The 13,757-nt window shown below is 42.5% G+C and overlaps 1 protein-coding gene across 1 annotated transcript in view; it reads left to right on the top strand.

Moving 5' to 3' along the window:
- The first annotated feature begins 5,841 nt into the window (after nt 1–5,841).
- The window catches only part of nucks1a (nuclear casein kinase and cyclin-dependent kinase substrate 1a), a 30,114-nt gene continuing 22,198 nt past the window's right edge, over nt 5,842–13,757 (top strand). The window contains exon 1 of the mRNA XM_015960123.3: nt 5,842–6,143. Coding sequence (XP_015815609.1) covers nt 6,127–6,143 — 17 coding nt within the window. The 5' untranslated portion in view covers nt 5,842–6,126. The remainder of the gene's footprint in view (nt 6,144–13,757) is intronic.

A 13,757-nucleotide genomic window follows, 5' to 3' on the forward strand; every position in this document is an offset into this window, starting at 1 on the left:
CAAGAATTTTGATCCCAAAAAAGACAGGGTGGACACTGTTCTGTACGAGTCCATGGGAATCACCAGAGCTTTCTCTAATGTGTGGAATGTGGTGAAGATGCTTTTGGTTCTCTCTCATGGACAGGCCAGTGTTGAGAGAGGATTCTCCATTAATAAGGAGCTTATTGTTGAGAACCAGAAAGAAGCCTCTCTGGTTGCCCAAAGGCTCATTGTTGGCCATATCAGAGCGGTTGGTGGTGTAACAAATGTACAAATCACCAAAGAACTGTTGATATCTGTGTCTGGAGCAAGGCAAAAGTACCACAGCTACCTAGACGACCAGAGGAGGGCTGCTGAACAGAAAAGGCAGGGACAAAAGAGAAATGCCCTGGCAGACGAGTTGGATGAGTTTAAAGCACCTTATGTTCTCCATTTCTTTTGCTCTCTGTGATGGGGAGAAGTCAGACGGTTCATCTGTTAAAACCTTAATGATAACTGTGTTAGTGCAATAAATCCTTACACAGTGTATCAAGATGTGTCTGGGTTTGATTTAGAGGCACCGACTGTGATGGTCCGGCTGAAATGTCTTCATTTTTGGTCTTGGAAATTCAGTGAATGGTTATGGAAAAGTCATAGAAAAGTTATGGAAAACCATAGCTAAAAAAGTGTACGAACCCTGGTATAAACTATTGTGTAAAATTCCTAGAATTGTACAGTAATCCCTTGCATTGTTTATTCTTTTTCCTCCCCCTTCTTCACTGCCTGTTTAAATGCCATGTGAATACATTTGCATGTTTGCCTTATTTGTACTGTACATAAGCTTGTTTTGTAATAAAAAAATAACAACAATGAGCACAAAGCCCACCCCCACGTAAAATCAGGCTCAGCTTCGTAATTGAAAAAAAAAACTGAACCATAATCGTAAATCTCAGGACTGAACGCAGAAGGGGAGGAGAAACGTAAACTCAGCCAAAACTTGTTTCATTTTGTTCTCCTTAATTAGTTTTTGCTTGCAGTTTTAGGTTTAGTCATATTTTTTATTTACTTAATTTGTTAATCTACAATTTATTTTTCCACGTTTAAAGTTTTTGGTTCGAATTTGCAATTTCATTTTTTAAATTTCCCTTTTTTTTGTTGGAATTTACAATTTCTTTTTTCAAGTTTTCAATTTTCATTTGATTTTACTATTTTATTTTTCGAGTTTATGTTTATTTTTATTTTTTATTTTTTTTACATGGAGCTGAGCCCATTTTGATGCCATAAACATAGATGATGTCCCGATTGAAACACCTTTGGTTCACGTGGTTATGACTGCCATATGCATCGCTAAGAAAACTATCCTCATAAATTGGAAAAATAGAGATACTCTTTGCATTAACCAGTATCTTCTCTGGTCTCCCTGGGGACCCTGCGCTCTGGGGTAGCTCCTGGATCTCTGGGGCTAGGAGCTCCCTCCATCTTCTGTACATCTTTGGGGCAGATCTGTGGCCCCTCACACTTACTCACACAGATACAACACGACGAGATGGATAAAAACGATTTTACTAAGGCTTTAAATGAGTTGGCACAGACGCGATATTGCAAAACAATACATCTTCTTTTAGGTTATGACCCATAGAGTTTTAAAAGTCACACTTCTTACACTGTGGAGGATTTACCCAGCACTGAAGCGATTGGCAACAAACTACCTTGTGTTTCCTTGCTCATTACACTGCAAACCAAAAGAAAGCATTTACAAGCCTGGAACCCTACAGCTACTTTATTTCAGGTTTTTAACCATTTAGTGATCTGGAGAAGCTTTAAATGACGATTGTCTTGTTTTTGCTCGGATAAGTACTGAGTTGTGTTACTTTTTCAATAACTCGTGGTAACAAGGCTATTGCTAATGCTAACGATCAATATGTACTAGGATCTACTTGTATTAAAATTTTATGTCTTTTTAAATCCAAATTTCTGGTTGGTTTGTTTGATTTTAATAAAGTATAAATGCCATGTTACAACACTAAGCTAACTGCTAAAAGCATTAGCACTCTGACAGTGCTGAAGCGATTAGCAAAGCAAATTTGCTGCATAACTCATATTACACTGCAAACCAAATGACAACCTTTTACAAGCCTGGAAGCCTACAGCTATTTTATTTCAGGTTGGTTAACTTTTTAATGTTCCGGAGAAGCTTTAAATCACAGTCGACTTGTTTTTGCTTGGTGGTGAGTTGTGCCATTTTCTTCACTAGCTCATAATAATGATATCGCTAATGCTAACGTTGAGTATGTGCTGGGATCTACTTCTAACTTTATATGCCTTTTTAAATCCAAATTTCTGGCACATTTTTTTATTTTAATAATGTCTATACGCCACGTTACAGCTAACTCCTAAAATCCATAGCACTCTGAAAGCTATTTGCAGTGAGGTCTTGTGAAAACAGTGTAAACCTGTTAACCTGTCATTTTTATGGCTTTTTCTAAGCAAAACACTCAGTAATCTCTTACCCAGAGGCGGAGCTGGCCTAAATGGCGCCCTGTGCGAGATCCCCCTGTGGACCCCCACCCCCCCCACCCCCCCACCCCCCACCCCTCCCACACACACACACACACACACACACACACACACACAAGAAAAAAAATTACACCTACAACTTTGTTTCAAATTGCGTGGAGTGTATTATATATAACAACGTTTGCTAACTGAATACAACATCCAGCTCCTGGCCACCTTCTCACCACTTGTCAAAGTTCTACTGAAATAGTGATGATGACAACACCTGCCATCGCCTTCATTCCTGGGAAATATGAAAGTAGTTGGCACCTTAGTAGGTCCTCTTCGAACTAGCTCTGTGTGTATGCTGTCGGTAATTGGTGATGGCCACTTGGCTGGGTCTGAAGAAAGAGGCTCATCATCACCTTCAATGGGACTCATTGGTTGATCGTTCAGGCTTCTCTATTGACAGAAAACAGAAGCATAACTCAACACATTGCTATGTGGACCATTTCACATATTCTATTAAAATACAATATGTGACATTGAAATTTCTCTAATGTTTGCAGGACACACACACACACACACACACACTTGTGCAAAACTTACCTGACATATCTTGTTGGGGAGACGTGGCAGCTGGCTGTCCCTCATCAAGTTCACATATACTGGTAGGTCTCTCTATTGACAGAACATGGAAGCATAACTCACCACATTGCTATATGGAACAATTCCCCTATTCTGTGAAAATACTATTTAAATGTCTATAGCTAAATGTTTGCTGGACACACACACGTGTGCAAAACCCACCTAAAGTATCTTCCTGGGGAGATGTGGTGCCAGCAGACTGTCCCTCCTCGAGTTCAAATACTGGCCTACTGGTATGAGCAGTGGAGGTAGATGGCTGTTCCTCAGTGGCAGCTGATGTCATCCCAAAATATCTGCGTAGGGCTCCTGATGTTGCATAAAACAAGCAATACAATCTTCATGTCACGTCTGTTGCTTTAGCATTTTAATTAACATGTTACAATGAGCATTTACAGTTTTCAGCGGTGGTGGAAAGAATTCTGAAAATCTGTACTCAAGTACAAGTACTGTTACATTGCTAAAATATTACTCATTTACAAGTAAAAGTACTGGTTTTAGAGAAATACTCAAGTAAAAGTACAAATTATTCATAAAAACCTCAGAGTATTATTTATTTTTAACGGCTGATGTCACCATCACTTCTCCAGACTGGGGCTGCCTGGAAATTGTGTTTTCCTTTACCAAAAGTTAAAATACCAACAATCAATTAATCATTAATAACTAATAAGATACAAAACAAGTGTTTTTCCCTAATATTTTTGTCATTTTAAGTTTTATTTCCTTATTCAGCAAATGTCTCCGGCAGACAAAAAACTAAATGACAAGAGGAGCCACGACTATTGATTAAATATCCATGAATCCATTTTAACTGGTTAAATTCTTCAACTCTCCCGCGCTGCTTCTTGGTCACTGTGAGTTTTTAACATAGCCGCAGTGTGCTGCACACGTAGCGCAACATGATGACATCATTGGCTTGTACAGTACAGATGTGCTGAAAGGCGAGAGTCTCAACTTTCAGCTAAAAAAAAGACCGCTCTAGCTATTATAGTTTTTATTTTATGGCAGTTTACAGCTTAAACGGGATCTTACTAGCAGGGCACCTCCAGCGGCCCGCTGCCGCTCCGTTTTTCATGGGGTAAATAATAGCTCATTTCCCGAGTCCAAAAAGAAAGGCGAATGGCGCAAGAAAGCAGGACAACCTGCCGTGGTGAATGATCAATACTAACATCAATGTATTTCAGCAAAATTCTCAAAGACTCATTTTTATTTGATAGCGTTTGGTTATCAGCCTTTCGGTTTTCCACTCTTAGCTTTTCATAAAAGCTCATTTGACAAAGAAAAAGCTAGCGGTTGGAAGTCGTTCTAAATACATGCAACGTAAGAAGCTAGCAACAGACATTTGAAAGGATCATCATAGCACCATGCAAAACGTACAGATTAGAAGTTAGTTAATCAATAAGTTGGGGGACAGGCGGGAAAAATACCAACTACATAATAAAGACATTCATACCTGCATCTTTTCCTCGTTTCTCCTCCTCTTCTCTTCTTTTTTTTTCTAAATTGGGCACCAGATGGCTTCGACCGTTTCTTCTCCATTATGTTTGTGAGTGGTGATATGTCAAACGGTACCTGTATCCCTCCACCATCATTCTCCGAGATCCCTCCTCCCCCACCTGATGAAGGGAGCTATAGAGCACACTATCCCACCCTGCATCCACAGAGGCGCGGCGGACACAAGGGGGCGCAATAAAATCACAAAACACAAACAATGACTTTGTTGTGCTTTTATTACAGAAATATTATTATTATCATCACTATTATTATTAACAACATGCGATTTCTATGTTTTGTTTATGTATTGGTTGATGCTAAAAAAATTTTTTTTGGAAGGGAAAAAAAAGGGAAATTAAATGCCGCCCCCTGCAGACTGCCACCCTGTTCGGGTTGCACATATCAAGCTCCGCCCCTGCTCTTACCTGCTAGAAAGTGATCGCTGTTAACTCCAACATTGACCGTTTCAGCTCCTGTTTTAAGTTGAAGATTACTGATCCACTTCTGCCATCTTCTTTCAGTACATTTTTAATTTTAAGTCTTTTGTGGCGCCCTACATTTGGGACTTGAAAAAAAAACGTTTGTCTTTTACCTGATTTGAGTGATTGTAACAACCGTAGATCGCATAGAATTGACATTTTAATGTCCACTCACCAAAGTGAAAATTGTTTTGTGCAGCACCTGCTATTTCCGGACCGCCATCTGCATTTGGTGGCGTAGATGCAACGTCATGTGAAACCTAGCAATTGGTTAATTTATTCCAACCGTAAGAGCCCCGCCTCTTTTCCCATTTTTGGATTGTCTGGGCGTGATGGGACGTGCGACATGGCCAAAGTGGGAACCTCCATTTGGCATCAGAAACGGACATGAATTGTCCAGTATGTATGTCGATTGGTGGGACAGAAAACGAAGTAGTGGAATGGTTAAAATGCGCCATATCCGATCATAATAAATCCATTATCTTTGTGCACACTGAAACCTACAGTTGCTTTGTAGCTTTATGCTGTCGTGGGACCCACGCTGGAGTGTTTGCATCCAACCTGAGGGCCTCTTTTTGTTTTCTCAACAGTGAAGTTTCAACCTACCCTGCAAGGAGAGGCGGCAGTTTAAATGTAAAATGCTGTGACGAGCAGTAACATCAGCCAATAAAAATCAGGTTTGACATTCGAATGAGCCAATGGGAGTCAGGCAAAGCAGTAGTTATCCGCTCAGAAAGCTTGAAGGCGTGGCCTGTTCATGCGGACACGCCTCTTCATGCCTGTAGGGTTCGGTTGACCACAAGCTGCAGTTTCAGTTTGTTTTATTCACCATTTTGCGTAGCTGAGGGGGGGAAATAAGAATATTAGTGCTTGGTGGATACGACGTGAAACTTGTTTTAATTTTCACTGGCTAGCTTGGGCGGTGAAATCGTGCGTCAGCCGCGCGTCCTCGGTGTTTCGCAGAGCGGGAATCAGTTTGTGTTCAGCCCCTTTGTGCTTTTTTTTCTTCTCCCCGTTTTTTCTCTCATCTTCCTCTCTACAGTGTTCCAGCACAATGTCCAGACCCGTCAGGTAGGTGTGCTCAGTCCTTCTGCTCTGCCTCACACTAACGCTTGCGCGGAGCTGCTGGCGTGGCGGATAACACGCACGTTTCCACCATGTTGTGTTTAATGAGCCGCGATTGTGTTGATTTCATGAAAAAAAAGATGTGTAGGCGCAGTTTTCCCGTCTGGCGTGTGCAGCCTGTGTTTCCAACATGGATCCCAGCGGTGTGGACGGGTCGCCATGTCGGAGGAGGGAGCGCGCGCTCGCCCGCTTCGGAGCGGGTTCGTGATGAGCTTTGTTGCGGCTGCTGCGCAGGCCGAGTGGAAGATGTGTCGGTGTGATTTTTACGTTTCATTTAAAATGAGGCCAGACCACAATTTCTCTCCCCTCACGGAGGATGAGAACATGGCTACCCATTCATCCAGGGGAGGGTCCAAGCTGCTGCTAATACCCCCGCCGGGGCTGCCGCGCAGCCTGGGCATGTCAGCGTGTGGCGTTGGTTTTGCTGCGTGAACAGAAATGGTCGCACAAAGCCCGCGACAGTGCTGCTGAGCTAAAGGGGAGTCGTGGTTGAAGCGGCTGCATTTTAGCGCTGGCTGTAAGCGCGAGCCCTGCTGGCTGATGTCAGAGGAAGGCGGAGAGCTACGGGGAGCTCCACACCTCCTCCTACACTCCCGCCCCGCGGAGAGGTCAGGCTCTCCGGCTGAAAGTGACCCCCTCCTTCCGTTAGACGTGCCCCTCTTTGAGTTTTGAGTCCGTTTCTGTTGATATTAAACATTTCTGTTTTGTTGTGGGTGCGGAGTCAACCGATTACCCAATCCATGATGGCTGCCATGGCTTGTTGACTTTAGCAGCACGCTGAAATTCTGTTTACAGATCGGATATTTGGTGTCATGGTAGATAAGCGCCAGCTCCGAGCTGGTCACACTCCACATCTGCTCTAAAGTTCAGCTTTAACCCTCTGGAGTCAGCCCTGCCTGCATGCTGGCTACATGTGGACAGAGTCTAGAGCAGGGGTCACCCACTCCGGTCCTCCAGCGCTACCCGTCAGCATGTGTTGGGGGTTTCTTTGCTCCCACACACCAGGTTGAAATGAACGAGTATTTAACAGGCCTGCCAGAAGAGGTGTCGGTACAGGATCCGCTCGGGGTCATTCGACTGCCGATGACGTCAAAGTAGTTGATTGGCTGAACATGAATCTTACGGAAGTACGTAATCACTTTACGTTGTTGTTACGTTACGTTGGTCCAGGCAAATCTTTCAGTTGGAAAGATGGACAACTTTTACAAAGAAATCCATCATTACCTCTTTTAAAATAGACTTTTAGCATAGAGCTGCATGTATATTAGGGCTGAACGATTAACTGCGTGTGCAATTAAATTACGATGTGACAAAAGGAGATTTTCTTCTGCAATTTGGCAGCGAGTGGTTAGCGCAATGCTAATATACATGGGAAAACCCATAGGAATGCTAATGCTAATATCACCGATTACATTCTTACAAATTATGAATTAGAAACGTGCCAAATGATTACATCTAGAGTCTAATAGAAAGTAAAACTACCATCAATCAAATAAGTACAGATGGGTATTTTAGTAAAGCCAGAAAACTTTTAACTCCAGAGTTTTGGCTAGCAGCTATGAGCGTAACTGAACTACGCATGGACAAGACGTCAAAAACTCTAAACACAAAATACTTCAATAAACGGGACACACTTCTTTCCTGCAAATACAATTTCACAGGTGTTGCTAATACCTATGATCCTTCAAGGGATGTGCTCAAAGAGGAGTTCAACATTATGAATACAATATAGTGTTTTATTTTACAAATACCATTATAAACACAAACTTGCGTTGTAAGAAACATTATTTTAATAACGACACTGCTAAATTCTTTCCAACAGTATAGATGTGTAGTGTATTTTGTCCGAGTGGGTTTGCCGTACTTTGACGTAGGGCTGCTCAATTAATCGAATTTTAATCACTATTACGAGTTTTGAACGATTATACAAACAAAACTGGCCGATTATTTGCTCCTCCCACTTGCGCTGCCCCGAGTTACAAATGAAGCGCTCCTCCCACAGTGTTGCCAAGTTGTCGACTTTGACGCTATTTCTAGCAGCTTCTCAGACCCCCTTCTTGACTTTTTAAATCTTAAAGTACCTAGCGAACACCTCAGAAACATCTCTGGTAACCCTTAGCTACTTTCTGGATAACTGTTGTTGACATTTCCTGCAGGTTAGCTAAACACTCCGCCTGCGCTCCGGACCGTTCTTCAGGACATTAGGAAAGGGAATGATGTAGTGATGTGTCAGTCGCTAAAGAAACGGCTCTCGGAGCCGGCTCCATGTTGGAGTAACCAGAGTGAGTGACACACACACCGCACCTGCGGACTCCTAAGCCGCTAAAAACGGCTAAATGTGCGCGTGCGGCGTGCTAAACACACGTGCAGCTTGCCACTGGTTGCTGTGAGACCAGGTTGGGGGTGGGGGGTGCAGCTGCTGTTGGGACAATTATTTCATTAACTGATGGACCTGTAAATAAATAGTTTATAAATAAGGTAGAAATAGATAGGTAGCCCTCTAGTGAATGTGCAGAAAGTAATCTTTACACACGCATGCACGACTGATTAACCTTTTGGCGTCAACTCAATCCAAGATGACCTCCACAGCCATCTGACCGTAAGAAAAATGAGCAGTCAAGGTTTTAGCATCTTGGGATTCCTCCCCAACACTGAACTTGTTTGAGCTTGGCCTAAACATTTTAACCTGCCTTCAAAAACCGGTAACATATTGTTCTAATGCAGCATGATATTTTTGAGCAATCAGGTAATTTTATCTCAGTTTGGAGAAAATGTTCAGTCCATTAAAATGAACATAATCATGGATTAGGTTCAAGTAATTACGTGGACATAACCCGAAGCATCTGATTATTAGGATTAAGGCAAATAATTTAAGACAGTATCCATAACTCCCAGCCTACAGGTGTTAGAAGTATCAACAGTAAAACGACATGATCTGTTTGTGAGGGTTTTCAGAAAGGCATTTATCTTAAAGGAACTTTACGGAGTTTTGAATTTTTATGCTCGCGATTGCCTCCTCAGGCCAAAAGCGTAACGGCAGCTTCAATAGGAGGCTCGTGCACGAGGTGCGCATGCTGTACGTGCACACTCCTTAACGAAAATAACAGCTGAGACAGTCAGCTGTGTGTGTGTGTGTGTGTGTGTGTGTGGCCCAGAGGACAGGAGAACGCGTAGCTAATTAATTAAATAATTTGGTTCTGTACCTTTCTCTTCAGCACAGCCGACAAAGGTTTATGATGGATCAGTCCTCCTGCATGCTCAGATCATTCCCTTCCCTTGCTTGAAAAATTGTTCCAAAATGAAAGTTGAACCCACATCTTTTTTATCTGTGAATTCAACGCCGTTCGGCGAGTCTCAAATAAAAATTTGGGCGTCTTACTGTAAAAAAATATACCATTAATGTAAAAAAGAAACTCTAAATAATGTATGTCCACATCCTGAATCGAGCCCAGGTCTTCTGCACTAAAGCCAGAAGCCTTACTAGGTGAGGTAAAGCGCCAGTGGCGTTTCCTGTATCTGTAACATTTATATGCTTGATGACAGCTGAAACAACGTTCAAAGAACGGTTCGGAGGGCGATGCCTGAGCGTGAACGCGCATGAAGCAGCCTGCTCGACCCGAGCATCTCTCTTTTTCTGTGATTTTACAGAAAAACAGGCAATCACAGTAAAAATGCCAGGACTCATTCTACAGGACCAGGGCATTGCAGGAGAATGTATGAAGAAGACATTTATTATTTCTATACATGTTTTGGCTGTCACACTTCCATAATGTCCCTTTAAGAACCACTGTAGCATTATGGTTAAAGCCGTGATTGTTTGAGTTTTACCTGATTCAACTCTTCTGGTTTTATTCAGCAAATGAGTAACAGGCTTCTTCAGAACTTTATGAGATGCTGAACAGGTTAATCAAGTGTTTTGGAGCAGGGAAACAACAAAAACATGCTGGATACCGGCCCACTGTGGTTAAGAGCTACCCTCTCAGCTGGAGTAAAATCCAGCAATTGGCCCATAGGTCAAAAACGCTGCCGCCAGTTCTCACTTGTTGCTAGGGATGCGCTGAAATTAAAATTCTTGGCCAAGAACCATAAACGAGCAAATAAGGCCGAAACACCAAAATAAATGATTATGTCAGTAGTTAGGACCATAGCATTTATAACATTGTGTACTAACCTCACTAAAGTCATGAGATCAAAGGAATGCACAAATGAAGTTTGCAGTGGTTCCCAAGTTAAGATTTTTCAGTCACATCCCTCTGAGTTCCTCATCTCTGGGGAGGCGGTGAAAGCTGCACTCATGCTGACAGATTAGCTAATTCTAGCTGGTAGCATTCTCGCGATCCACTGGGGTCCGAAAAAGCACGATGGTCACAAAACTATGAATATCTAAACTCTACAAGCGGAAGAAAAGTCCCCAACATCCAATTTATTCTTAGCTGTCTGCAGCGCTATGGGTCAGAACCGCTGCAGTCAGGTTGCTGCTTTAAGTCTCTGCTCAACAGCACTGCAGAATTGTGGCAAGCCACTGTAGCATGTAATTCACAAACACGTATATCTTTGAAAATATTTTACGTTGGATTATTTATCATTTCTAATCATGTTCTGTTGTTAAAGTAAAAGGAGACAAAAAAATTCTTAACAGTTTTCAATTTTTCCCGATTAATCGTGTCGAGACCCCTTTCGATTAATCGATTATACAAATAAGCATTTGTTGCAGCCCTATTGGCTACTCTACCCAGCCCCTCCTATGGATCAAGGGCGCCCAAACAGTTTCCCTCAGTGGGACAAAATAAAATAAATAAAATTGTCCTTGATTTGTGTCCTTCCAGTGAGTTTTGCAGATATGGGAAAATGTCAGACAGTAGTCATTGTTAATTTCATTATAATCTATTGCATTGGCGACTAACTCTTATCTGCCCCCTGGGAGCCCCGTAAAGCATGTCATAATTTCAATTTGGGGGTGTCCACGACACGGTTTATACGCTGGCAGTGGGCGCTGCAACTGCACTATAGGGGACCTGTTGCATTTTACCTCAACCGAAAGTCCTCACATCATGCATTTTAGCTAAACCGCTAACGTTAACTAACTTGTCTTGCATTGACTGTAGAGATGTGGGTGATGGTCACGCAGATGTGTCATGAGATGTGCCGCTGCCTTTCGCAGACATTTTGAAAACAAGATTAGGGCAGGGTACCTCACGATGCGGCGATACTGCACAAGTTAGCCTACACAGTGCATAACCTTTTAACTTTATTTGCCCTAAAATTATTAAAATAGTCAGTAAATAGCTGCAGGCAGACATTTCTGCAGTAAAGAAACCATAAAAAATGTTTTGTTTCACCAACAGCAATGAGTTCTCTCCTTTAGCTCTGGTCTATCTGTACATAGCAGAAATCGTTTTGTCAGTGAAATGTCTGTGGCTTGGTAGGATGTGCATCATAAAGCTAAATCTGTTGTTCGCAACAGTGCTGTGTGGGCAAAGAGATTAAAGCCTAGTTCATGCTTCTGCGTCAGCTCCACAAGGGAGAGATGCACACGCAGTGACAAACTTCTTCAAGCTGTCCTGGGTCTGTCGCTGAATATCTTTGGCTTTCTTTATGTTTTTGAGAACGCAATGGCGATGCTGTTAACGAAAGCGGCCAGTCACAAGCTTGCGTTCTACGTCTCGTTTGACAGATGTTTCGAAAATTGGGTTAGACTCCGTCCGTTAATGGCATTGCGTGTCTCCGTACAGACGCAGAAGAATACACTAGTTTTTGGAAAAAGATGTACACGGAGATGCCATGTGTTATCAGTAGGGCTGCAACAAATGATTATTTGGATAATCGATTAATCGGATGGGGTCTCGACACGATTCATCGATTAATCGGATTACATAGGGACATTTTAAAAAACTGCTAGGGAAACGTTATTTCTCTCCTTCCTTCACTTTATAAAACACAACATTATTAGAAAACAGTTCAATAGCAGAAAAACAACATGCCATCACCTAAATTGTCTTATAAGGTGTATAGACAGAGACCCTAAGCTACACCTACTGTATCTGTGACCTAAAATGCTTGGTCCAAGTTAAACAGCTTAAGGGCAATTCTCATCTGTTTTGTTTGATCTCATCTGTAGACATTTATTATAATTGGGGATGTCAAACAACTAATTTTTAAATGTAATTAAACATAGGCTGTGAATTAATCAAAATTCATCACTATTTCCAAAAACGATTGAAAAAATACCAAATAAAACAAAAGTAAATGAATGCCATCCTCCTTGCGATGATGCCCTGGGCAACTGCCTTAAAGTCACATCAAGAAATGCTGCTGATCATTCCAATGATCCCAAATAGACTCACATTAGGCCACATGAAAGCAACTGAACCCAAAAATATATTAACCAGTATATAACTGCACTCTCACACAACACGCCTGCAGCAACAGTTAGGACTCCTCCCTCCCTTTTAAAAGCGTTTTCGCTTCTGAGGACATCGTGGTTGTAAAACCACATGCTAGTAGTCTGGCCCCGGTGTGATCAACCAGTTTCTGCGGGAATGTGACGGCGGAACCGGTTCGCAGCAGCGCGGCCCCCCACCCCCCGCCTATCTAATAGCGTGGCGCTTACGATTTTATAGACTTTTTTAACGAGCTTAGGGCATGTCTAGCCTGTGTAATAATCCGGGGCTTGGGTGAATCACTTTTGAAGAGTTTTTAACTTACCCGGACACCGAGCTCTCTCCTTCCTCGCTGATGATTCTGACATGCTTGCGTTTAAAATGCTGCATCATCACCGTAGTACTCCCATGCCATGCTAAGTCTGACCTACAAACGTTGCAGGTAACGAATGTCTTCGCCTGATTTAACTGAAAATGCTCCCAAACTTTAGAAGTTTTTACTTTTTTTGGGGTCTCACTGCTTCTGCCATGTTCCTCTTCCAAACACCTGCCGGCTCTCCGGTCTGCGCGCAACGGCGGGCGGGAGGGGAGGGGGCTTTTGGAAGAGTTGCGCAACACAACGAGTCGATGACGCAATTCGTTGCCAACGCTTTTAGTAATCGATTTTCATCGAATTCATCGATTCGTTGTTGCAGCCCTAGTTATCAGCAAAACTTCAGTTGAATTAAAAGGGAGCATTGCCTGAAAATAGTAACGCCGGGCTGTGCAGTCAAGCTAACAGGTACCGCATTTTCTGTGAATGTTCGTAGTGTACCTTTTGTGAGGCAGTTCTTGCTCGTGGCATAGTCTTCCTCTAGCTTTGTTCCATCCACACAAATAATCCAAAGCGAGCCCAAACTTTAGGACTTGCTGGTAAATCTTTCAATACCTTTCTTTCCCCGCTGTGCCACTCCGACATATTGTCCCTGGTGTTCTTCTTCGCCAGGTGTTTTTGCTCATTCTCCCGAGGAGCACCTCCTTATGGACTTCTGCAGTAGTGGTTTTAAAAAAAGATTTAGGGAGAGAGTGTACTGGTACTCATTTTTGAGTTGAAATATTGCAGTAACTTAAGCAGATGAGACGGGGGCCGGTGAGGGTCACTTCGCCTTAACCGCGGCCACGGTAATACACCGAGATAATA

The sequence above is a fragment of the Nothobranchius furzeri genome, chromosome 3 (genome assembly GCF_043380555.1).
Source record: "Nothobranchius furzeri strain GRZ-AD chromosome 3, NfurGRZ-RIMD1, whole genome shotgun sequence".
NCBI classification, from domain to species: Eukaryota; Metazoa; Chordata; class Actinopteri; order Cyprinodontiformes; family Nothobranchiidae; genus Nothobranchius; species Nothobranchius furzeri.